At 46.1% G+C, this 26,674-nt stretch overlaps 3 protein-coding genes across 7 annotated transcripts; 2 read left to right on the top strand and 1 right to left on the bottom strand.

The window, feature by feature from the left end:
* Positions 1 to 340: 340 nt before the first annotated feature.
* Positions 341 to 15,168, bottom strand: LOC128264949 (neprilysin-1). Of its 5 annotated transcripts, none has more exons than XM_053000679.1 (10): positions 12,067 to 12,385; positions 10,056 to 10,512; positions 9,015 to 9,590; positions 5,480 to 5,578; positions 3,629 to 3,756; positions 3,448 to 3,565; positions 2,125 to 3,131; positions 1,896 to 2,058; positions 1,512 to 1,828; positions 341 to 953 (listed from the first exon to the last, which is right to left on the bottom strand). In XM_053000679.1, the coding sequence occupies exons 3-10, from the start codon at positions 9,463 to 9,465 to the stop codon at positions 681 to 683; spliced, it is 2,556 nt and encodes an 851-aa protein (XP_052856639.1). In that variant the 5' UTR covers positions 9,466 to 9,590; positions 10,056 to 10,512; positions 12,067 to 12,385; the 3' UTR covers positions 341 to 680. The 5 variants fall into 5 exon arrangements, with proteins under 5 accessions (XP_052856639.1, XP_052856641.1, XP_052856642.1 ...); XM_053000681.1 differs by lacking the exon at positions 12,067 to 12,385 and adding an exon at positions 11,170 to 11,271; XM_053000682.1 differs by lacking the exons at positions 10,056 to 10,512; positions 12,067 to 12,385 and adding an exon at positions 14,584 to 15,168.
* LOC128264955 (multiple inositol polyphosphate phosphatase 1) lies at positions 15,164 to 25,859 on the top strand. The gene is made up of 5 exons (XM_053000689.1): positions 15,164 to 15,497; positions 15,930 to 16,363; positions 23,103 to 23,518; positions 24,288 to 24,485; positions 24,553 to 25,859. Exons 1-5 carry the CDS (start codon positions 15,305 to 15,307, stop codon positions 24,722 to 24,724), a joined length of 1,413 nt encoding a protein of 470 aa, XP_052856649.1. The 5' UTR covers positions 15,164 to 15,304; the 3' UTR covers positions 24,725 to 25,859.
* LOC128264947 (regulatory-associated protein of mTOR) lies at positions 17,202 to 23,241 on the top strand. The gene is made up of 3 exons (XM_053000676.1): positions 17,202 to 19,394; positions 19,461 to 22,955; positions 23,103 to 23,241. The coding sequence occupies exons 1-3, from the start codon at positions 17,912 to 17,914 to the stop codon at positions 23,108 to 23,110; spliced, it is 4,986 nt and encodes a 1,661-aa protein (XP_052856636.1). The 5' UTR covers positions 17,202 to 17,911; the 3' UTR covers positions 23,111 to 23,241.
* Positions 25,860 to 26,674: the final 815 nt, after the last annotated feature.

The raw sequence follows: 26,674 nt of genomic DNA, 5'->3' as shown, positions 1-26,674 counted from the left end.
AATAGCCAATAGCCAAAGTTGTAATCATTTCGTTGCTTGCCCTTTGCGTATAATTTGAATGGTTCGATTGGTTCCACTAGATACGTACATATATACTGAGAACACATACTATGTAAAGCAGCGAAACAAAAACAAAAAAAAAACGAGCATTATAAATTAAAGAGAATTTGAAAAGAATGAACGAAGAAGGAAAATCTCGATTTTCCCAGTTCTACTTTCGCTGGACTTATACGAAAGTAACACTGAGAAAATGAGTGATCAAAGTGTTATTTTAAATGGCAATGGATTCGAACATTCACCCATCATTACCCCTTACGAAAAGGAAAACCAAAGAAAACCATACATTTTCCGTACTTGTTCTTTATTCACGAATATAATGCCGGTAAGGAGGGTTGTGGGAAAGTGCGATTCAGGGTTTTTGTGGGCTACTCCGATGACGCACTCTCGTTTACAGCTACGAAACACACTATTAATCTTATTAGCCAGGTATAAAGTACATAAAGCATTACTGCGCTATAACAAACAGAAAAAAAATTTGGAACAGAACAGATGGTCCTCAATCTCATCGCGTTGGTTGCTGATCTACAGTACTCGTATTGTGTATATAAGTATGTATATACTATATAGTATGCGATATAAATATATAAAAAAAACATCGGCCCGCGGCCGTCGACGGCAGACTACCACACGCTGCACTTCTCCGCCGGATTCATGGTGCTGCCCGACGGGCAATTGTAAGCGTGGGCGAAGTCGCGCGAATTTGAGAGCGGTCCCAGGACACGGACGAATCCCGGCGAGTGGACCGCCGAGCGGATCTTGGTCAGAGCGTCCTCCGGCCGCATGGATCCGCACCAGATCTGGGCGTAGTTGAGAAAGAACAGCTGGTCGTGGGTCATGTTCAGGCCGGGCAATTGCTGTTCCCGGCCATGCAAAGTCTCCCATTTCTTGTAGGCCTGTGGCAAAGAAAACAATGAAACGAAAGGTGAGTCAGTAGGTATAAAAAAAGACTAGGTATTCGTTAATTTTTTAATTCTATATGTGATTAGGATAATATACATTGTTTAGCTTAGTATAGTTCTTAATATTAGTTATTAATCCTTTGTTCATCTACAAACATAAATCTTTGCCTTTAAATCTATTTCGGATTGCGATGCAAATGAATTTGCATATTTACCACAATCTAAATTTACTATATTGGAAGCAACATTCTGTACATATTTAAGGAATTTCTGTGTTTGAACAAGTATTACAGTTAATATGGTAATCTCACCGTCCACAAAACTCTACAATATTTGGTGAATTGTAGAAATTTATTCAATTCAACCGAAATATTACTAAAGTCATGTCCTTAAAAGGGTGACTTCAATATTTATTTAATTTTTGGTGAATATACTGGAAATGCTAATATATAGTTTCCAGGATTTTAAAGCAATCTCAAGATTTTAAAAACAAAATTCGATGAAAAACCTAGTTTTAATGATGTGTAAAACATTGTAATGACAAGAACATACCCTAAAAGCCTGCTTGAGACCGCCGTTATCGGCGATATTCTCGCCCTGCGTCATCCGGCCGTCCATGAACATGTCCACCTCGTTGATCTTGTAGCGCGAGTACTGGTCGATGACGCACTGCGTTCGCTCTCGGAAAGCCTCGATGGTGGCATTGTTCCACCACTGCATCATGTTGCCCTCCTTGTCGAACTGCCGGCCCTTGTCGTCGAAACCGTGGGTGATCTCGTGCCCGATGACCACGCCAATGCCGCCGTAGTTGAGGGACTTGGGGAAGTGTTGGCTGTAGAACAGGGGCTGCAGGATACCAGCGGGAAATACTAAGGGAGCAGGGTATAATGTAACCATGAGAAGGATGAAATTGGTACACCCCAAACCCACACCCACCTATATCGTTTTTATTGGGATTATAGAAGGCATTCACCACTGCCGGCTCGGTGGTCCATTTTTCCTTGTCCACCGGCTGGCGCAGGAGTCGCAGCATCTTCTCCGACTCCCACTGCAGGATGCTCAGCACATTGTTGATGAAGTTGTCCGGGACAATGGTTAACTTTGGGGGAGAAAGGCAAACAGAGATTAGAGATCGAAGTCTAAGGGGAGCCCTCTGTGTACCCACATTCACATACTCCTGCTCCAACTCGGTGGCATTGGTCAGCAGCTCGGGATAGCCAATCCGCTCGTTCATGGAGTCCGCCTTCTCCTTGGCCACCGCCCGCGTCTCGTCGTCCATCCAATGGTTCTCGGCCAGCAGCTCGTTGAAGGCCGCCCTAATCGTGTGGATCATCTCGAGGGCCACCTCCTTGCTCTCCTGGTTGAAGTTGTCCCGGATGAAGAGGGCGCCCACGGCCACGCCCAGCTTCTTGTTGGTCCACTCGACGCACTGCGACCAGCGCGTCCTCTCCGACTGGATGCCCATGAGGATCTTGCGGAACTCCACCCGCTCGCGCTGGTACTCGTCGATCATGTGCGACATGAGGGACATGACCAGGCGCCACAGCATGTAGTTGTGCACAACGCGGCGATCGGTGCGTGCCAGGATCTTGCCCATTTCGGTGAGATACTGCAGGCCGTAGGTGACCAGCGGCTCGTCCGCCTGCAGGGGAATCCCCGGACCGAGGGCCGCCTGCAGATACTCCTGCCACTGCACCTCCGGCACCAGACGCTGCAGCTCCGGCAGCGACATCTTGCGGTACACTGTGCTGGTGTCATGGCGATCCGCCTCCGCCAGCGAGACATTCACCAGCTGCGTCTCGAACAGCACCACCTGCTCCAGCTCGGAGGCGGCGGTGGCCGGATCGGCGCCCAGCAGCAGCGACACCTGCGTCATGTAGCGGTGGTACGCCCGCCGGTCGTTGGCACTGCTCTCCTTCAGGTAGTAGTCGCGCGAGGGCAGCGCGTACTGCAGCTGGTCCATCTGCAGGATGTTCACCGAGCTGTTCTTGTCGTCGGCGCCCACATACAGCTCAATCATCACCGGCTCGCTGTAGTTCAGCCGCAGCTGACCCATCAGCCGCTCCACGGACATGTCCTTGGGCGCCCGCCAGTCCCGCTCGATGACCGGCCAGCCGCCCAGCGATTGCAGCACCTGCTTCAGTTTCCCGGTGCCGATCTTGCGGATTTGAGCTGAATGATGAGAAGGGGATAATTAATATAGTGAGATAACTATTAAAAAAAAAATACATATTTCAGAAAAGGCAACAACCAAAAAACAGAAAAAATTATGTCTGTAAAGTAATTTTTCTCTAATTAAAACCATCTTAATTAGTTGCTCACTCAGAAAACACAAACCATTCAATAAATAATTCTCAAATAATTTTATTGGTGTTACTTACAAAGTAAGCACATCCACAAAACTTAAAAAATGGTTTCTCCATTAGAATAAAAAAATAAAATTTATAAAATAGGCTGTAAGCAAAGTTTCGTCTAAAGCTCAACTCACGTATATCCATGCAGCTTTTGAAGAAGGTTTTGGCCTTGATGGTGGCCTGGTTGTCGCGTTCGTCGATGGGCTCCTCAAGGACGGCGCGCAGGATGACCTGCTGCTGGTCGGACAGGACCTGCAGGGGGGATTACGAAGATTACCGATTAGATTAGCTAACCATTAGATCGATCTTGCGTACCTCGAAAGTGCTGATGGAGCTGCGGTCCTCGGGAATCGGATGCATCTTGTTCCACGTGCCGCAGGCGTACTGGAAAAAGTCCTCGCAGGGATCGGAGTTGAGGTCCATGGCCGAAAGCAGGGAGGCCGCTACGGATTAGACGAATGCGCCGGGTTATTGGCCAGTAAATCAAACGCTAACCACCTGGGAAACCCGTCAGCTGGCATGCAATTAGCGGTCCAGCCCCTTTGGGGGGGCCATAATTTATGCCTCCAATTCTGATCGCACCGACCATAAACTTGGCCCACAAATCTTCGCCCCGAAACTTTTATGATAATCGATAAGCGATAAGCTCGCCGAAAAACCAACCAACTTTCCCCGCTCAACGCTCAACTTTTTAGTCGCACGAAAGTTTTCAAACTAAAGTGTAACTTAAAACCCAGAATGAACAGTTTCTAGAGTTAAACCTGCATTGTTGACTGGTTGCCTTGCTACAAATCCATAAATCAACGTAATTAAGCCGGGTTTCATTATCTGCGAAAACTAAGTGCGAAATTCATTAGCTCGCCTCCAGCTCATTGATTTATGCTCAAACTATGAAAACAAATGTCTTCTTTACAGCTATAGGAATATTAAAACGAGAGTTCTTGGAATTTGAACAAAATTGGATATTATTGTATGTTCAGAACCTTCTTAATTTTAGTTTTGGAATGCCAAACTAATGATTAAAACAATATATTAATTATTATTTAATTCTTTTGTTCAATTCCTATAAGGTGTTTACCCAAATTTAGCTAATGAAAGTCTATTATCTACCAGAAAAGTACACACGTTTCCCCTAAATGCTTGTGATTACCCCAATTAGGGATTCGTTAGGGGGATGAAGGCTTGCATTTAGGGTGAACCACTTTCGTATACCCCGAAAAGTATGCTAAGTGGAGCAAATCGAACCGAATCGATTGCATCGCCTAGTAATTGTGGCCATGTATATTTCAGGAAGTGTCCTGCACCACCTGACAGCTGTATCTATATCCATGAACATTTATCTACTGGCATGCCAGCCAGTCAATCACTGTGGCAATTTCCTGGGCAAGTGAATTCGAGGTGTTGCTGGCTGCCCGCATAGCTTGACATAGGTAAGTGCATTTGGAAGGGACATGCGGACATGTGGACTTGGAGCAGATGTTTCGGTACCCATAATGTTTGTTCCCGCCAAACGGGCACTTAGCTAGCCTAATAGCTGTTGAATAATTTACAACTCAACTAAAAATCGCACATATTAGATGGTTGCGCAAGACCATGACACCCTTCGCTCTCCTATTCTTTATCATTCATACAGGCGAACTTCTAAAAGTTGGATTTACTTTGTGTTCCATTTCATTTTATATATACCATGTATAGTATATTAAAGATATAAAGGTTAAATAAGTTTAAAATTAAGAACGATTTTAAGATTTTTATATTTGTAAAATATTTGATTTCATAAAATGACTTTAAAGATAAATACATTTAATTTAAAGAAATCTTAAACTCGTTTTTTCCATTTTTTTTAAATCAAAAATGTAAGTTTTATCTATAAGCTTTTTTTAATATTTATTTATTTTATTATAATATTCATTTCTGTTAGGCGGCTTACACAAATAAGTAAGAAAGTAATTTGTTGATTCAATCCTTATTTATTAGAATTGTATTTTGATAAAAATAAGTTTAGCTTAAAGAAGTTCGACTGTAGCCAAATGGCCATTGCCCAATAAGTCACTTTCCTTGATTCTTTTAAAAGCTGTGCAACTTTCCTCCGGCCCATGCATTAGTTTCAGTTTAAAACAACCAATCTTTTGCCAGCTTTTCAAGTGGAACTCAATCCCAGCTTACCTGTTCTCACGCACTCCTGGGACATGCAAATGTTGTCGAGCGATCCGTGGGCGGAACCCGAATCCTGGCTCCACCTGCCATTCGGTCTGTCATCGTTGCCTGTAATTATAGTTTCAGCTGATTTAAAATTGTTTGCCAGCACACATGGCGTATGAGCAATGTGTGTGTATGTGTGTATGCTTGTAAAGATGGGAATGGGAAGGCAAGTCGAAGATCTTATTAAGACGCCACTCAAGTAAATTGAATTTGAATTTTTCATTAAAGGTGAAGGAGAAGGAGAAGCTCCTTCCCCCGTTTTCTTTATTAAATGAAAATAACGAAATGCTTAGCTCGGTGGCTGCCTTCTGCCTTCTGCCCAGAACCTTCCTTCTGCCTTCCTTCGACTGGCCATCGATTGGTCAGAGGACACATGTTGCATGTCGTCCTTGTCGAGGCTGTCAATAAAAATGGGATGTTCGCCGAGGGTAAAGGAGTGTAAGAGTGGCGGAGCGTTGGAGATGGCAGCTTTAGTTATTAATTAAAGCGATTCACCCAACCGACCACCCAGCTAATAACATTTGCCACCGCGTTAATAGGTTTAAGTGGGCCGCAAGTGGCCAGTAGCCAGTGGCATGTGGTCAGTTGGTAACTTGGGTTGAATGTCCAGCAGCTGCAATTCCAGTGGGGGAATTTCATTATGCCATGGACATGAAGAGAAATCGAAAATATGCCGGAGGAAAGGGAATCGATTTTGATTCGCGATAAAATATTTTCCCTTAATTTATTCCACTTTTTATGGTGCTTCCCTTTCATAATGAGTTTAATTTATGGGGAAAAAGTACTCCGATAGCTTTGAATAAATGGTTATTGCCAGCTATATAATTTAATAATGACACATTCAAATTAATATTATTATTGAGTAAGTCATATACTTGAGCTTTAAGGTTGAAGGCAATATTTTAAACTATATTTACTAAAAAAAAAACCTTTAAAACAAAACCACACTTTTAAATCTGAATTATTTATATAAGAAACCCAATCACCAAAACTAACCATATTTATCTTTAGTTGATTTATTTATTTCTCTACTATTCCCGCATCCAACTGACTTTAACGTTGAAAGCAGAAAAAAAAGGGAAAATCGATGGGACAATGGGACAAGGGGGGTGGATGGTGGGAAATGGAAAAGTAGTAGAGTAGAAAAGTGGAAAAGCGGGAGAAAAATCATAGTCAAGGCCAGAGGCCTACCACAAGTTGCTCTTGTCGATGGCAAATGGTGATGATGATAATGATGATGGATATTTACGGAGATGCCGCCACAGAGATATTTTTAAATTGTTATAAAAAAAGGAATATGCTTTGATGGTGCCGCTGCCTTGCCATCCGTTTTCCGATTTCGATGAATGAATTTTTGGCGCAAAATATTAAAAACACGTTTTATCACGGACAAAATATAAACAGGATTATGTTTTGCTGTGGGTGTGTGTGCATATTCAATAAACATAAGGAGCCAAAAGAAAGAAGACGCGATCGATTGGAACGGCCGTTAAAAAATTCATAGACATCCCTTGCAATGCCGATTGATTGCTTTTTGTACGTATTTCTTTCTTGGTTTTTTTTTTTTTGTGTTCTTGGTTTTCTGTAAAACGAAAACGAAATCGGGGAGCACATGAACATGTAAATTATGCCGGCACAGACATCCTGCGAAGGAGCACATCGGTTCGCAGCTCTTGAATATTTCAGTTGCTTTGAATCGCATTATTCCATGTGCTTCCGAACGAATGCAGAAGGGAGTCGAGTCTAGAGCACCACCCAAAAACACCCAACCACACAACCACACAACCACACAACCACACAACCACCCAACCACCATCCACAGATAACACAAGATAAGAAAAGAAAGGGCAGACAGTGGTTTCAGGGTTTTAGAAAATCTAAATTCTAGCGAAACCCTAAAATTACTATTTAAGCACTCACTGGAGTTAATATTGTTATATTTCATTTTAATAACATTAAAGATATGTAAATAAGATAAGAAAATAATAACAGCATAACAACATCGCAATATATGTTCTTCTTTAATCAGTATTACAAATGTATTCGTTTAAATACCTCGATGTTTCATGATCTATCGTCACTTTGAGTAATTATAAACTTGTAAAGTATTATAGTAACATTTTTGTATTAAAATAAATCTAGTACCACTGTATTGTGAACAACTGGCGCACCTCAAAAAGGCAAAAGAAAAAAAAAAAAAACAGTCAGCAAGGAAGCGAATGCCGTCATTGTTGTTGTTCCCGCTTGTTGTTTGACATATTCTGTAATTGAATTTCAAACAGGGCGCATTACAGGGCAGGCAGGACAGGACAGGACGGAGATTACAACACCCAAGCAGATTCACATCCACATCCACATCCACATTCACAACGGCAGTGACAACGACAACGACAACGAGAACGACAACCAAGTCCACCGGTTGGCATCTTTCAGCCTGTTGCTCTCCATTTCCCAGGACAAGGAAATTGAGTTTTTGCTCCATTTGTTCGAATCAGCAGCGACCAGAAGGTAAATTCAGTCAACACGCCCACTTGGTGGCCAACAGGGGAGCAGAAAAGCGGCAGCACAGGATGCCTGTTGATTGGCTGCTGACCCAGTAAGCATTTCGTCCTGCCAACAGGTAAGCAAATCTCAACACTTAAGGCAGATAAAACCAACCAGACTTTTTATTTCATTTATCTCAAACTTTATTTTTAGATAGAGATAGTCCCTCAGAAGCTCGAAGTCAAGCAAATAAATTCCAAACATTTTGCCAAATATGATTGATGACTTAAGTTCTTCCAACAGAAAATGAACCAGTGTCAAATTTCTTCGATTGGCATATGTCATGTACTAATAACTCATGTTTCAGCCCACATGCATATGCAAAGATTACACTTAATTCAGGGCTTTGAAATTCCATTACAAAAAAATAGCAATCAAATAGCAGTAGATAACCTCAGTTAGAAAGTTAATATTTTATGTTGAGTGACGGTGGAAATTCAAACTGATAGTAAAATTCATGAACTTTGCCTTTATCACTTCAAAGTTCTTAGACATTTGAAAAATATGGTTAAATATTGTCAATTGGAAAATCTAATTATTTAACAACCACTTAACTTTAGCTTTATTAATAATCCAATGTGAGCTTAAAACCATTTCTGATTATTCTTATGATTTCCTCTTAAGTTGTTTAATATAAGATGTTATAGGCTCTTAAGATTTTTAACTATTATATCTGCAGTATGTAAAGATCTGCCAAATTTCCTAGAATCTTTTTCTGCCCATACCTATAAATATTTCACGATTTAAAAGTTCTAATGTTTTTAAATATGGCATTTTTCTCTAGTTTACTCAAATAAAAATTCCCAAATAATTTGTTAACCAAGCTAGAAGGAGTTTGCATGTCTTAAGATCCCAAACTTAAGTTATGGGTATGGGTAGACCTCGAAGTATTTCTGTAATGTCCTTAGAAAAACGTGATTTTTAAAGAGTTGTGTTCCGCAGCCTTAACCCTTACCTGGCTCCAGGTGGTAGAGCTGGCATCGCTGGTGGACGCTGGCGAAGTAGATGGCCAGTGCCCCGATCGCCGCTCCCAGAACGGTGAAGGCGATGGCCAGGACGAGGAGGCGGCGCCGCTGCTGCGACTCCTTCAGCAGCCAGTCGCTGTTGCTGCGTCCACCACCGCCTCCTCCTCCTCCTCCGGGAGTTCCCTGGGCGGGATTCCGCTGGATTCCCACGCCGCCACTGCCGTCGGGCGCCAGAAAAACGACAGTTGGCAGTTTATTTTGCTGCTGCTGTTGCTGTTGCTGCTGTTGCTGCTGTTGCAACTGATGTGGCGGCACTTGTTGCTGCCCCAAAAGCGGCGACACCACCGTGGCACTCAGCTCCTCCAGCGGCGCATTGGCCTGCAGGTAACCATTGTTTAGGGGCTTCTCCAAATTAACCGTGGCCTCATGTAGCTGCGACATTTTGCCGCCTAATTTATGGCCCGCTCCAGGGGCGGAGCAGCGGTAGAGCGGTTGAGCGGTACAGCGGACCGTTCGCAGTTAGAGCGACAACGGCGGCGACGCTGGCAACATCAGCGGCAATGGCACTGGTAAAAAAGCAAGTCGAAACAAATCGGTTAGGAAATATCACTAAAGATAGCATAGGGGTAATATATTGGTCTTAGGTAAAGACACTTTGATTGACATGCACAGGGTCAAAAATTAATGTCTAATTTATGGCCCCTTTTGATGCAAAGAACTTTAGTTCAGTGTCTTTTAAATATACGCAAAGTTTAGCTATTACTATTTTCTTAAAAAAGAACCGAAATGCAAATGCAATTAAAAGCAAAATAGCAAAGTATAATAAAAATCGTACCATAGTGACGAAAGTAACCACATAAATCTTAAATTGCTTTAATTTTTCAATACTGTCATGTTGTAACGAAACTTATCATATTATATTATTTTGTATACAAAGTTTTAGACATTATCAGACAATTTGTTATAAATGTTTCATTCACTATATTTTCTCTTAAAGTTAATTACTAATCACTGTTACTGTTTGTCACAACCTTGCTCCACTGTAGACGGGCCTTTCGTAATTTTATCAGCGAACTGGGGGGCTTTAAGACCGGACCGGTCAACACTGGACCTAACCAGATCTCCCACGAGCAATGTGCTCGATCGACGGCCCGTTCACGTGTCGAGAGTTCACTGTTCACGGCTTTCGTTGCGCAAAAAGTAAAAGGGGCTCTCTCGTCAAAAAGACCGGGCTCTGGAGATTCTGACACTTAATGATCTTCTGATCTGATATCATCTCCTTTGCATTGTTGTTGTTCTTGGTTTTTTGTTGATATGGTCAAGTTGTTGTTGTTGCCTTTAATAGGCAGTTTTTGTTGTTGTTGTTGTTGTTGTTATTGTTGTTATTTTTGTTGTTGCTATTGTGACGTGCGATCAGGGCCAACGTGTTTTTCGCGCAATCGCAGCCGGCAACTCAGCAGGGGATGCAAAGCCAAACAGTTTGTTGTGCTGTGGATTACAGTGGGCATAAGGCTTTCGAATTAATTAAATGAAAATCATACAATCGTTTTAAGCTAAAGCTTATCTAAAACAATCAATCAACCATTAGGGACTATCTTCTGAAATCAACAAGCGGATACACAATTTTAGAAGCATTTCTCGTACATTTGGAACTGAACAAAAATCATTGAAATATCAACAGAGTTTGAAAGATAATTAAACAAAAAACTTTCAGAAAAACGAAATGTTGGGATAACCATTCTAATGAGCCTTTTTTGGAAAGTTAAGCTATTAAGTTGCATCATTGAAATAAGCAATTTTTTTAAAGTTGTGTCAAAAGTGTTTTATCAACTTAACAAGCCAATTACATTTTGATTTATGAAACAAATAAACCTGTCCAATAAAAGCAAGGTGTTAGGCAAGTTTTAAGGTTTTACGTAAAGCTATTATCATGTAGAAATGATTTTTGTTAGTTAATCACAAATCACAAACACTAGGTAACACTGTACACTAATTGGTTACTGTTCTTTTTTTATAATTGTCTGCTATTTGTACAAAAAAAGAAAAGGGGAGAGAAAATTTTAACACTCTGATCGTTTTTTAAACAAATTTTCACTGGAAAACAATGGGCCAATATTCCTGGATTTTTCGCACATCCGATCTTACTTTCTAACCGATGTTCACTGTGCCTTTAAGCTCGGATTAATGCGCGGCTAATTTTGCAAAACTCGAAACTAGTTAACCCAGCTGCGGCGATCAGCGACGTCGACTGCCATATATCTGCCATATATCAGCCATATATTGTCGCCAAGCCAGCCCGCTCTGATGGACAGATCGAAGTCGAATCGAAGCCCATCGGAAATCCAGATCCAAATCTCGTGACGCTTTTGAATAATTAAAACGCCAAAAGTTCTCGGCTCTCGGCACTAGCCAGCAAAACGGTCATTCAAATTGGATACTTTACTTTGCTGGGCCACGTGAAATGCGATCGCCCCTTACTAGTATGGCTGTATATTGATGTATATTGATATATGTGGTATAAAGAGGAAGCCGAAGAGACTGGCGATGGGAATGGTGGATAGAAACTCGAACGAAGCGAGACAAACTAAAATAAATTAATGCGGCCGTCGTTAAATTCGCATCGTATTACCCCGCAGCTGGTTCACAAACTAAACAAAAACTTTGAAATTTATAATGGCACAGAAAAAAATTAGGCACTTCTGGGAGCATTTCGGTATATCTATTGTATTATCATTAATATATATTTGTGCTAGTATTGGATAACATGGTTCACCAGAACAGAAAAAAAAAACTGTTTGATATTTCGATAATTCGATCTATTGGTTCAGAAATATTATTTTTTATAAAAAAGAAAATTCCAAGTATTTTAGATATATATTTTTTAGACCATTTTCAGTCTTTTCACTTTCAAAACTTATTTAATCGTATAATATTTGTTCATATAATTAAATTTAAAACAAAATATCGATCTTATGATCTGATTTTTTGCTCTGTGTACTTTGTTTTATTTGTTGTACTTTTGGTTATATTTTAATGCATTACTTTTTGCTGTGCTGCTGGTTTTAGTGTTATTATTATTGTTGTGGCGTCGCGGGTTACCGTTCTTGTTTATTTTTTTTTGGTACTATTGTTTTTATTATTTATGCCTTTTACGACTTTCACCGCCTTTGATTTGGTTTTTGTTTTGAACTAACCGCCCGATGGCATTTGCGATTCGCCTGTGTGTGCGAGCGAGTGGGCGCCAGTGTCGCTCTCCCTCTCTTTCCGACTTTTGTTTTAGTATTTAACTTAGTTTTGTATATTTGTTGTTTGTTTGCCGCCAAACCGCACGAGGCGACTTCTCGATGCCAACTGAGCGTTCTCAACGCGTGTCCTTAGCTTTTAAGCAGTCGCTGTCGCAGTCACCGTCGCTGCCAGCAGCAGCAACAACACCAACACCAACACCAACAGCAGCAACAACAACAACAGCAACAACAGCAACAACAGCAACAAAGTATTGCCAATGGCAGTGACACCCCAGAGGTGTATATTAAATTAATGCTAAGTTGGTTACAGAGAGCCCCAAAACGAATAAAAATGCGGGGGGACATGTTGCAGGGACCCATTTCTCTGGACAAATTATGTATGGTCAAGCATTAAAGTATCGAAGCATCCAAAAGACCAACTTCTTTGGATGACTTAAAACCAGTCTTGGGTAAAACAAATAGTAAGTGTTTGTACTTAAAATATTGACTATGAAACACTGCTTCAGGCCACAAATATACAAATAGTTATTGCTTACATTATTATTATAATGTGATTACTCATATTATATAATACACATACCATTTTTTGTTACTTATAAGGATATTTTAAATGTTATTTAATTTGTGTATTTCAAGTTAAAGTAAAAACTACACTTAAGTTGTAACTTTCACAGGAAATCAGCTGGTCTATAAACAAATACCGGATGTTACCCATTCATTTGGCATTCAGGAACTATTTACATTTGCCTTCAATGATAGGTAACTAGAGGTTGCAATTGAAGTGCCATAGGATGTCCACTATTTCGTTAGGATGTGATGGATGTAAACCACTCATTTGCGGTGCAAACTGCACTGTTTACCTGCCTGGTGGTGGTGCCGTCCTCCTATCACCCTAATTCATTACTTTGTGGGTACCACAGGTGCCGCCGATGGAAGTCCATTTGGCACGTTCCACACACAAAGCGATCTAATCGTTGCTCTGTTTTATTTATTTTTTTTTGTTTTTTTGCGGTTTTTGCTGGGTTGTCTGCGCCAGCCAGCATGACGCTGTAACCCACCCATTGAGCCGCAGAAGCACTAAACCACCGAACCACCCACTGAACCCCCCAAAGGCAATGCCAAAAGCCCACCCAGCACCCACCACCCACTGGCCATCGGGCATTGGCGTTGGCATTATCAGTGCGTGATCATCGTGTCATTGTCAATGGGTTCCGAAACAAAAATTAATTACCACCCTGTCCGATAAGTTGGGAGATTAGGGAGCAGCGCTTCCTCCCCCGAAAATAAATAACAGGCCACAACACCCACCTCTGTTTTCCGCCCATCTTGTGTGTTATTGCTTTGTGACAACACTTGTTTCGGCCACTCGATGCGGCAGGTAATCGTCGAAATTGCGTTCTCCATTCGATTTCGCTGATTGATGGAAGACCTGTCCCCGAAGTCCATGAATTCCCTAGCGATCATATATTGGCAGCCCTGTGTCGTTACTCCCCATCCCTCTACCCCCTAAATTGTGGGGCGGGGGGTGATTTGCCCGCCCACTTACATCCCCATTCCCAAGCCACCCTTAAAACACCCATCATTTGATCGATTTTCGTTAGCTGATTGTTATCCTAGCTCACAAAAATAGATTGAAAGTTTCCAAACACGCGCTTTAAGCTCAAAAAAATAAAAAAAACACAAATGAGAGCCCAACAGGTGGCGTAAGTACACTGCCAGAAAAATTGTTTATTTTCCCTCGTTTATTTCTATAAATAACTTTGGGCTATTGTATCATAATAAGTTATATAAATTCTGCTTAAAAATAACACATAACAAGTTAAAATAAGAAGAGTGTTTATTAAGCCCTTTAGAAATATTTATACTGTTCACACAAAGATTATCTTTTTGTGTTGCAGACATCTGTCGTATCATTTATTATCATTTATCATTTTATTATTTTATGCAGTCCAAGCCAATTAATTGGCATGATAGTATCGAAATGATAAGAAAAACTATAAATCGAGATTAAAACCTATTGGAAAAGCAATTTTTGTCTACATTGTCGGGATGGATTTGAAAATAAAAACCTAAAATCATAGTTTTAAGAATCTTTTAAATTAAATAAATTAACCTATGGTACCATATCACCAAGCTAAAATACAAAATGCCCAATATTTAAATTTTTCTAAAGATTTAAAATTTATGTACAATTTTTTTTTGAGTGCTTTGCCAATAAGGTTCGCGTGTGTTGATACTACAAATCAAACTCCAATGTTCCTGCTCCACCGCCAGCCTGAAATCGAGAAAGGACAACGACCGAGCTGCCGGTTACCTGGATTTTTAGTTTTGGCGCAAAACTTTTCCCGGCACGTGCGTGGCTTTTCCTCTTTTTCCTGTTGAAATTGGCGGACTGCGATTCCTTAAGCGCCATATGGCAGCCAAAAAAGAAAAAAATCTTTGAGGCGAAACACAGAAAGCACAATTAAACCGAAACTGCTTAAAAAATAAATTAGTTTGACCAAACGAAACGGTTTTATGGAAATATTGCTTTATTTTTGAATGCTATTGATTGAAACTTCAACTTGAAACTTCGCGTTGCACATTTGATGTGGTTTTGGGCAACCGGTTATTCCTTTGGCGTGCGACTAAACTAAACAATCAGTTAAGCGCTTAGCTTACCGGTCCGGTTAAAACAGAGCTTTCGGCGGCAGAAAGCTCGATGGGGTTAAGAGAACACTTGTTGAGCGGTGAAGAGAAAAACTATTTAAAAATGCCGCCATCGAGCTGTTCAAACGGTTATTTCCGACAGCCCTGGCAGTGGTGGGGCTGCCAGACACTTGCCTCCCCCGGCAGCGTTGCCACGTCTTGGCACTCGCACACTTGTCACTTTGTTTTCCCTTTCGTGTTTATTTTGTTACCAGTTTTCTTTTGCTCTCGTCTTTCGACCTGTGTGTCGCGTGCCAATTTCCACATTTTCCGCTCTCCATGTTTTGACTCCGTTTTCCGCAAATCTCAGCTTTTGAATCTCGTGACAAGTTTTTCCCACCGGAAAAATGCTAAACCGATTTTACTGTCTGTTTTTGTTGACCCCCCTGCTGTGTTTCGTTGTGGGCGTTTCGTGGGCGGAGGAGGAGGCGAAGGGGGAGTGCCGCCGCCTCAAGCGCGAAGATATCGAGGGCAGACTGTCCACGAAGACGCCGTACAGGGCGATCGCCAATTACGATGAAACGCCGCCTCAATACGCCGGTTTGTATCTTTTCCAGTACTGCAGGGTCAGCTGACGCAAGACAGACGCTCGATACAGTAAAACAACCAAAACAACGCTGGTTCTTAGCAATTTAATTCTTCAAGTGCACTGCGCAATTTGGCATTAAAGCCTAACAACATTTTAAAAACAGAAGTGCTGTAATTATTTAATTGACAATGTTGGGAAATATGTTTTTGTTTTGCCAAATTTTAAAAATATTTTTTTTTTAATGCAGATATTTTTGTTTACAAACTTTTACTTAGATAGCTTAGAGCATATAAAACTAAAAGATTAGCTATATATATTTGTTTACAGTTTTGGATAATATAAATAATATAAACAGGCGACACTTCTCCCAACTGGTGTCCACTGTAACCGCTAAAACAGCTGATTTTTGTTAATCGTTTCTTTTACCCGTTTCGCCCCACAAGGCTGCCACCCGACACGAATCTGGTCCATAATCCGCCACGGAACTCGAAATCCCAGCGAATCCGTGATTCTCCAGGCCCAAAATCGCCTCGCAGAAATTAAGAATCTCATTCTGGATCAGCGAAAGCCGCCGATCTGCTCTGCTGAACTGAAAAAGCTGCGTCAATGGAGCTGGAAGCACCTGAATGCCACCGAAGATGAGAAATTACTGGTGGCGGAGGGCGAGGATGAGCTGATCGAACTGGCGGAGCGGATGCAGCACCGTTTTCGGGACCTACTTCCGGAGCTCTACAGCCCGGAGTGGTACTTCTTCAAATATACGGCCACGCAGAGAACCCTGAAAAGTGCTCAGAGCTTTGCTACGGGTTTATTTGGCCGCCATCGAATCCATTCTGTTCGCTATCCACCGCCTTTGCATGAGGATCCTGTTTTAAGGGTGAGTTTTCCTTCATTTTAAAGCATTACTGCAAACTTTATCTAACTGAAAATATTTACTATTAAGCTATTATTTTATTGTGATACTATATTCTCATTAACAATATAAAGAGGCATAGAAAACAAAGACTTATTAATATGGTTATTCTAAAAGGAAAACTACAATGACTCATCGAATATAGATTTCTAACAAAAATAAGTGAAAAACGAAAGAAATTAAATTTGCGCGCCTTGCTTGGCCTTTCAAGTAAATGGCAACGCCAACGATTAAACAGACAACACTAATAGTAGTGTTACCATATTTAAAAAACCTTGATGTCTGCAAAACATCGATTCTTGGGACATTTTTGACAATCGATGCTACTATCGATGCTTTTCCACCCAAAATAACATTTCTGTTAGGTAAACGTTAATTTTTAACAGATCTGTTGGGATATCAATTGCTTAATCGATATTTTTAAAACTCGATGATGCACTGCCGGCTTTGTGCCATCGAAAGAGGCAACATCGATATTTTCGGCGCAAAATATGAATGCTTCATCGATGTTTGAAATAAAATTGAAAACGGCTATATCTCCTAAACCGATTTAAATTGTAGTTTAACGTCCAACAATGTAGCATTGCACCTTTAAAAAAAAAATGAATAAATACAAGCGGTTATGCATTTCACGTTTGCTTTTTTATTATTTTTAGTATTTCCCCTAAATAATACACCATAATAGTTTTGTAAGTACTTGGAACCAAAATTAAGTTTTGTGCTTAATTCAAATATAATGTCAAACTGTAGAGTGATCACACATTCAATCACAAATATAATTAATGTTTCAATTTTAAGGTATACTATACAAGAATTTTGTTGTTTTTTTGGGGTAAAAAACATTGTTTTGATTTTTTACTTGAGTGTGCGGGTGCATTCTAGCGGAAACTAAGAATTTGAACAGAGGGTGTGAGAGAACTGGAGTGAAAAGTTAACAGTGCAAGAACAGAGGCGAACATCGTTGCAGATGAAACAACAGCGATGACGAGCTGCCAAACATCGTTAAAACGCAGTTTTGAATACTGCGGCTATCGATAACACCATTCTTCGAAAACTTCGATGGCACCGATAACACTGTCGATGTTTCTCCACCTCTATTTCTCGTATAATTCGATTAAACTAAATAATAAACGCGAATATAAGTGTAAAAAGCGGTAAATGCGTATTTCCGCCTGGTTATTTCTATTGCTCAACTGACGCGAACCCGGACAAGTGGTGCGCACTTTATTTTGGCCAGGCGGCGTGCTTTCCCCGAGCTCTTTTCACCCGTATTTGGGAAATGGGCCGCGATCCGTAGGCGGAAAACGTGGAGAAGGAGAAGAGGAAGGGCAAAGGAAAAGCGGCGAGGAGGAGCGGAGTGCGAGGAGGAAGTGCGAAAATTGTTTGGGGTTATGTGCTAGAGTCCCCGCGGGGGGATTTTCAGCTGCTTGGATCCGCAGCGGAGACGTAATCGTTCCGGGAAATCGCTCGCCGCCCCACGAAAACCAACAAAAGAATACAACGCAAAACATCATGGCAAGTGCCGTTCGCGCTAAGTCCGCCTCTGCCGCGGTCGCCGTCGCAGTCGAGGAGAGCAGCGGCGGCGGCGGCGGTGGCAGCGGTAGCGGCAGCGGCAGCAACGGCAGCGTCGCGGAGCAGCAGGTGTCCACCAAACAGGAGACAAAGTCAGCCGAATCGCTCAGCTCGCTCATTCGCAAGCGGCACGAGAGCTTCCTATGCGGCCGCTGGGACGATCCCGTGCTGCTGATAATGGAGTTCCTGGAGCAGATCGAGCGCTGCCAGACGGCCGCCCTGGAGGAGCAGATGGCCAGCAGTCAGCAGGACCTGCGCGAGCTGTTGCGCAGCCTGAAGCGGGAGGACCACTCCCTGCTGCTGATCACGCAGCACGTCGAGCAGATATCCGACATCCTGGCGGCCGACGGCCCGGACCAGTACTCCCTGGGCTGCCTGCGCGACCTGATCAAGACCATGCGCCTGGAGTGGCCTCGCGACGACTCGCTGCGGCTGATGATGCAGGAGATCCAGAGCAAGGGCCTGCCGGCCCTGCCGCCGCCGGAGAACATATGCTTCGGGGAGCGCCTGCGCGACGACCGCTGCCCCCTGTCGCTGCAGACCAAGCGGCACAAGGAGCGCATCCAGGCCATGCTGTACGAGCGTCAGCCGTGGCGCATCCGCGAGCGCATGAAGACGGCCAGCGTGGCCCTGGTGCTCTGCCTCAACATCGGCGTGGACCCGCCCGACGTGGTCAAGATCCAGCCCTGCTCCCGTTTGGAGTGCTGGATCGATCCCAGCTCCGTGTCGCCGCCCAAGGCCATGGAGCTGATTGGGAGCAACCTGCAGATGCAGTACGAGCGCTGGCAGCCGCGCGCCCGCTACAAGAAGTGCCACGATCCCACCGTGGACGACGTCAAGAAGCTGTGCACCTCGCTGCGGCGCAACGCCAAGGGCGAGCGCATCCTGTTCCACTACAACGGCCATGGGGTGCCCAAGCCCACGGCCAACGGCGAGATCTGGGTGTTCAACAAGACCTTCACGCAGTACATACCGCTGAGCATCTTCGAGCTGATCACCTGGATGTCGGCGCCCTCCATCTACGTGTACGACTGCTCCAACGCGGGCATCATCATCAACTCGTTTCAGCCGTACGCCGAGCAGCACGAGCACGAGCTGGAGAAGGCCCTGGCCGCCGCCCAGCAACGGGGCGGGGTCCAGCAGGTGGCCAGTGGCGGTGGCGCCGCCAATGCCAGCGCTGCCAACGTGGGCATCGGCAGCCAGCAGGTGCAGCTGCCCAACCAGCTGGTCAGCTACAAGAACTGCATACACCTGGCCGCCTGTGCGGCCAACGAGATTCTGCCCATGAATGCCCAGCTGCCGGCGGATCTGTTCACCAGCTGCCTGACCACGCCCATCAACATAGCGCTCAAGTGGTACGCCATGCAGGAGAAGCTGGGCATGGTGCCGCGCATCCAGAGCGAGCTGATCGACAAGATACCAGGTGAGGTTGCGCCGCCACCTAGCTAATTCCCGCCAGACTCCTAACCAGTTAATACCCCCTCTGTAGGCAAGGTAAACGATCGGCGCACCATGATGGGCGAGCTCAACTGGATCTTCACGGCCATCACGGACACGATAGCCTGGAACACGCTGCCGCGCGAGCTGTTCCAGCGCCTGTTCCGCCAGGACCTGCTCGTGGCCAGCCTGTTCCGCAACTTCCTGCTGGCCGAGCGCATCCTGCGCAGCCACGACTGCACCCCCGTCTCGCTGCCCGCCCTGCCGCCTTGCTACCGCCACCCGATGTGGAAGGCCTGGGACCTGGTGGTGGACCTGGCGCTGCAGCAGCTGCCCGAGATCCTCGACCACAACGCCCCGTACCGCCAGCTGCCGTTCTTCGAGCACCAGCTCACGGCCTTCCAGGTCTGGCTGGACAGCGAGTCGGAGTCCCGAACGCCGCCGGAGCAGCTGCCCATCGTGCTGCAGGTGCTGCTGTCGCAGGTGCACCGCCTGCGGGCCCTGGAGCTGCTGGCCCGCTTCCTGGACCTCGGCCCCTGGGCCGTCAATCTCGCCCTGGGCGTGGGCATCTTCCCGTACGTGCTGAAGCTGCTGCAGAGCTCGACGCGCGAACTGCGTCCCGTGCTGGTGTTCATCTGGGCCAAGATCCTGGCCGTGGACCCCAGCTGCCAGGTGGACCTGGTCAAGGAGTACAAGTACTTCCTGTCCGTGCTGCAGGACACCGCCGTCTCCAAGGAGCACCGCACGCTCTCCGCCTTCGTGCTCTCCTCCATCGTGCACAACTTCCTGCTGGGCCAGACGAGCGCCCTGCAGGGCCCGCTGCTCTCCATCTGCCTGGAGCAGCTCAACGACGGCAGCTGGCTGCTGCGCCAGTGGCTGGCCATCTGCCTGGGCATGCTGTGGCAGAACTTCGAGAAGGCGCGGTGGTCGGGTGCCCGCGATCTGGCGCACGAGAAGCTCTACGTCCTGCTGCGCGACGCCATTCCGGAGGTGCGGGCCGCCGCCGTCTTCGCCCTGGGCACGTTCATCAGCTCGGTGACGGACCGCAGCGAGGAGCAGGCGAACAACATCGACCGCATCATTGCCATCACCATGCTGGAGACCGTGGGCGAGGACATGTCGCCGCTGGTGCGCATGGAGCTGGCCGCCGCCCTGCAGTGGATGGTGCTGCTCTTCGAGTCGCAGTTCGTGGCCGTCTACCTGGCGGAGCACATGCGCGGCCACGCCTCCGCCGCCGCCGCCGCTGCCGCCTCGTTTGTGATGTGCGGCGATCCGCGGGACCTGACCTCCTCCACGCACAGCCTGGAGCGGCACGTGACCATGCGGCGGGGGGCCAGCTCCAGTTCCATATCCAACATGGGCGGAGCCTCGACCGCCAGCTCGGCAGTGGGCTCGTCCGGCGGCAACACCCTGGGTCGCTCCAAGAGTGGCTCCGGCGCCAGCTCGGGCGGCCGTGGAGCCGGCGGCGCTGCGGCGGGCACCAACAGCATACCCTTCCAGTCGATCTTCACCAAGCTGTGGCTGGGCATCTGCAACCTGGCCCAGGATCCATTTCCCCGCGTGGCGGCCATTGCCCAGGAGATCGTGGACCACGTGCGGGACACCGCCCTGTGCCCCATCATGGCCGCCAAGGAGGCCACCATGGCCACGGCCTCGGAGAAGTGCAGCAGCCTGAGTGTCAGCCTGCCACCTAGTCCGAACACGCGGGTCAACTACCTGGGTGGCGGCGGCGGAGGAGGAAGCGGAGTCGGACCCGGCGGAGCAGGAGCGGCCGGAGAGTCGCCGCCCGTGGGAGCAGCTGCCTCGGGCGCCAGTCACTGGGCCCAGAAGCTGCGGCTCTCGGGCAGCGGCGGCGGCGTGGCCGGAGCCGGCGATCCGCAGACCATTCTGCAGCGCAAGCTGCGCACCAGCTCCATCAACGATGAGACTGACAGCGGCGCACCCGCCTACTCCCGAGGAGCAGCCGGCGCCGGAGGCCTGGGCCTGCCCAGCGGACCGCGGGAGAGCACCCATTCGGCGCGCAGCAGCGGCAGCGAGAGCAACCAGTACTTGGAGCCGGGCCACAGCCTCACGCCCATCGTGCTCACGGAGTTCATCCCGTGGGCCATTTCCTATTTCACGCGGCCGGGCAAGGAGCGCTACAGCAGCGCCGAGGGAGCGGCGGAGGAGGGGCGCCAGCGCTTCCCGGTGGACCGCAATTCGGCGGAGCTGCGGCGCCGCAGGTCGCGCTTCATGCGGAACGACTTCGTGCGCCGGCATGCGCGGCGCCAGCACCAGGAGCAGAGCGACCGCTTCGGCTACGATGTGTGCGTGTGGAACCGCAAGACGCAGTTCACGCCCTCCATCGTCAAGCTGCTGCCGTACGAGCCGCAGATAGCGGTGGCCTACCGCGAGAAGGTGCTGGTCTACGACTTCCAATACAACTCGGTGCGCACCTACGGCGCCGAGGCTCTGGGCGGCGTCAGCACCACGGGCTCCAGCTCGGGCTACGGATCCGGTTCGGGCTCGTCCTCCTCGCTCAACGGCAGCACTCCGCGCAAGACGGGCTTGCCATCCGGAGGAGGTGGCTCATCCGCCGCCCCCTTTGCCCGCGTGAGCAGCATCGAGTTCATCAACGCCCAGGACATGGCCCTCAATCTGGTGGCCCACGAGGACGGGGTGGTGCGTGTTTGGCAGTCCTCCACGTCCACCAGCGGCAGCAGCTCAAGCTCCGAAGATGCGCCCAGCAAGGCTCGCCTGGTGACCGCCTGGACGGCCCTGGGTCAGGTGAATCAGCATGGCTACCGCCAGCGCAGCGGTGGCAGCATTGGCAAGGGAGCAGGAGCGGGAGCGGCAGCAGATGCGATGAGCAGTGGAAGCGGCTGCGGGAGCATCGTGACCGCCTGGCAGCAGTGCAGCCAGCACCTGGTGATAGGCGGCGGCGGCTGTCGCTTCGTGCGCATCTGGGACGTGGAGCGGGAGCTCAAGCTCGCGGATATTCCGCTGGGTCGCAGCGAGGCGTGCGTCCGGGTGCTGGCACCCTACCTGCCCAACATGCGCTCCGACGTGATCCTCGCCGGCTGCGACGACGGCAGCGTGCTGCTGTTCGACAAGCGCTGCTCGCCGCAGGACGCCCGCATCTCGGTGTTGCGGCGCCACAGTGCGCCGCTGCTGCACGCCAGCCTGAGGGCCAACGAGACGGTGCTGGTCTCCGGCTGCACCGAGGGGCGGATCAGCGTGTCGGATGTGCGGGCCAGCCAGTCGCAGTTTGCCAGCGGCGTGGGCGTCGGCATGGGCGTCGGCGAACGCGTGCTGCACGAGTGGGAGGCCGGCGGAGATGTGACGGCCATTGCCAGCCACCAACTGGCGGACACGGTGGCCTGCGGCAACGCCTCCAAGATCGGCATCTACTCGCTGGACGGACGCGTGCAGAAGGTGCTGCGCACGAACGAGGGCTTCATCGGGCCCAAAATCGGCCATCCCACCTGGCTGTCCTTCCACGCCTACAAGGTGCAGCTGGCGGTGGGCTTCGTGGACAACACGGTGGCCATCTACAGCCCCACGCCAGGTAGAGAAAGCGATTCGAGGCATAGGCTTTCATAGATAGCCAGCACTTGCACTTAGTTGTATCTCTATTACCAGTATTGTTATTATAAGTGATAGCTTGAATGCCCAGTAGCTGACTGATTGCCCTCTCGATCTTCTATCCTTGCAGTTCTATAAGGGCTGTGCCAAGTGGAAAACAGACGTCGATAAGAATCCCGAAACATTGGTCAACGCACGCAGGTTCCTCGCGGAGCCGCAAATGCAGTCAGCAGTGGAGCAGGTGCGGCGCAGCACCCGACTGCCGGATCTCCGGCCGGAGGATGTGCAGCTCATGTACACGGTGTGCGCCTTCGAGACGGCCTGGCATCGTCCGCCTCGCAGTTCCAGCTCCAGTTCTAGTTCTAGTTCTAGCTATAGTTCCCGATCTGCAACCGATTCCGTGTGGTGCAACTTCTTCGATGTGGCCGCCTTGGAGGCGCTGGAGTTCTTCGAGGATCTGGAGTACTATTGGAACGATGGCTACGGCTACGAGCTGACCCATCGCATTGCCTGTCCGGCAATCGCAGATATGTTTGCGGCTATTGGGTGAGTGGCATCTTAACCTTAATGTAACTCTCCAAAGGGTTAAAACATATAAGTTAACGTATTGTAGATATTTAAAATATTGCATTTAATGGAAATATGTAGATTTTCAAATGAGCTATGCGTCCATTTGAGTGAACATCTTGATCTTGATCTTTCGAGCGACCACTGTAAACAAGTTTTGAATGCAAATCCCAGCCAAATCTGGTTTTTTACACTCAGCTAAATCGTGCAAAGCCATTTTCATTTTCAAGATAAAGCAACCATCAATGCCAATGTTAAATATTTAGTTAAAGCCACTCTGTGTGTCTATGAAAGTTCTTCAATAGGTTGGTCTTCAGTTTGTAAGACTAAAATAAAAGTAAGACTTGTAGTAGATAAAGGTTTTTTAAAAGCGCATTAATTTAAACAACGAAGTTATGTTTCGTTTGGTTGAGTTTAAAAGTGTTTGTACTTGATAGTGAAAAGTCATATATTTTTTGGCTTTGAGATATTCGAAACTTTTTGAAAGTGATTTTTTGTGAAAAGTAAAGTAAATTAAACTTAAAGTATTGTAGATATCTAAACAAATATATATGTATAAATATGCTTTTTAAGTGATTACTACTTTGATCAATCAAATTGAGAAACTTTCAAAAAATATGTGTAAATAATATGCTTTTTACGAAGTAAAGAAACTTACTTCTATTACATTTGTTATACTTTCTTCTTAATTTATATAAGTAAATAGTTTAGTAGGAGGTTTACTAATTGCATTCAATTTCATTTGCAGTTCCTCGGAAAAGGAGGAGCGTCGGGCCAATGCCACGTTGTACTTCACGCACTCGGGAACGCTGCTGAAGCTGCTGGCCCACCTGGGATTGGCCCGGGACAAGAAGCCGTTGACGCACAAGCACTTTGCCAGCGAGCGTCGTTGGCGCACCAGCCAGATCGACGCGTTCGCGACCAACTTGGCCTTCCTCCGCTACGAGTAAGTGTTGAAGCAGGGTAGTCATAATAAAAGTAATATATGTGTAATGGCCAATCCCCGCCTGCAGCTGCGACAAGGAGGAGCCACAGGTCCTGGTGCTGCACCAGGAGCGAGTGGTGCGCCTGCCCCAGTGCCCGCAGGACAAGGACCTCTGTCCGCTGGCCACGCTGCGTCGCACTTTCGCCAAGAGCGTGGACCACTGCGACGTCGAGGAGCTGTGCCGGGTGGTGGCCAACTGAGGATCGGATTGGGAGTCGGAAACGGAATCGGAATGCTGAAGCTGCTGCTGCTCTGCTGCTGCTCTGCTCCCCTGCCACTGCAAAAGACCTCGTGAGAAGGGATTCGTCGGAATGTTTAGGATACACTGCAAAAAAAAACGATATAGATAAGAATGGAATAGATGCGAAGGGACTGGTGACTGGTAGTCCAGCCAGGATTAGTTTTGTAAGAGTGAGGAAAGCGAGAGGAAGAGAAACCGGAGAGGAATATGTGTTGACCAAGTGGCGAGTCGAAATCTGTGTGTTTTGTATGCCTTATTAATCAATGTGGACCATCCGATCCAGAGCAAGCGAACTGCGAACAGGAGTGCAGGAGAGAGAGCGAGATGGAGATGGAGATGTAGATGGAGAACGGAAGACAGAGGATAGAAAGAGAGAGAGAGAGAGAGAGAGGAAGAGGCGAGCCCGTGTCATGCTTTATATATATATATATACTTTAGTCTATATACTCCAGATGTATCCCTAACTGCTCCAAAAGATTTGCCCGATTAATCTTGATTTACCTATTTTTTTTTCGTTATTCAGTTAACCATACTACAACCTTAACCTATTCCTTATCCTAAATTCAAAAGCCAAACGGCAACGCATAGTGTACATATATAAATACTGATGTCTAATCTTAATTAACTATATAAATTACAAACCACACATAGTTATATGCCTCTATTCAAATCGATCCTTTTCCCAAAAAAAAAAAGAAAAGAAAAGAAAGAAAAGAAAACGTTCGTTGTGCTAACTTGTGTTATATACCTATAAACAAAACCGGATATATAAATATATATATTTGATAAGGCAAGGATATGGAACAAATGTTGGGTTCCTATATCAATTGTTCAGCGGAAAGAGAGAGACCCACACACTTTGTACATAGCACTTACGACTTTAATCACTTTTGTCTAATTATGTTTGTCCTATCGAAAGCCCAACAACCAATAACAACTACCAACAGCAACAACAACAACCGCAACCACAACAAGAACAAGAACAACAACCGCAGTAACAACAAATAAAACTAACGAAAATTCTAGTTTAAAGCTTAACGCGCTTGGACTTTTCAATTTGTTTAAGCTAAAAATAAAGAGAAACGAAAAATCAATGCACAACTGTGGGCGAATGACTTGGCTTTTGAGCAGGCTTTTAAATAGTTTCTTCGATTTTTCCCCCTTGTTTTTATTGTTATGGGTGCAAACTTCCCGTATTTGCTCAGCGTGTGCCCCGCTAGTGCTTACAGCCAGCTAATTTGTGTTGCCGTTCGAGAGGGTCACCCATAATCCCCGGCCGGCGGAACAAAGGCCATCTCTGCGGATTTCGAGATACGCGATGTCTTGAGTATCGTGGCATCCCACAGGTACTGCGATCAGAATTCCGATCGAAATCAAGTGGGTTTTTCAGTCCCGATCAAATAACAGCTCAAAGACTTTGCTTTTATTTGCCAGTGCAGTTCATTATGCAGTCTTAAGATCTTGGCCCCAGGAATATATACAAAGCCATATGACGTGCTAGTTACCCTTTACTATAAAAAGTATTCCTTTATTTTAGTATTCTCTTTTTGGGAGTATGGATTTCATAGGTCTTAAAGTATAATGTTCTCCCATCGAAAGTCTTATTTTGGTGTATTAATTGTATACATATATTGATTTGGAATTCCAATCTTAAGAACATGGCAATCATGTACCCCTTGGCTTTAGTTTACACAAAGGTGAAACCGGAAATTTTCCCTTAAGTGGCGTAAGAATCCCCAACTAAAATGTATATTTAGTATACAGTATTACAGCCACCCAATTATACTTAATTGAGCATATGCAAGCATTGTATTGGCTTAGATAATTTGTATTTTAATAATGGAAAAATAATAATTAGTACCTAGTTTTGGGTGTATGTTTCAGCGATTACCGTCTTAATGACTGCATT

The sequence above is a fragment of the Drosophila gunungcola genome, unplaced genomic scaffold (assembly GCF_025200985.1).
Source record: "Drosophila gunungcola strain Sukarami unplaced genomic scaffold, Dgunungcola_SK_2 000086F, whole genome shotgun sequence".
Lineage (NCBI taxonomy): Eukaryota > Metazoa > Arthropoda > Insecta > Diptera > Drosophilidae > Drosophila > Drosophila gunungcola.
Note: the sequence above shows the minus strand (reverse complement) of the source record. Positions and strands in the feature narration are given on the sequence as shown.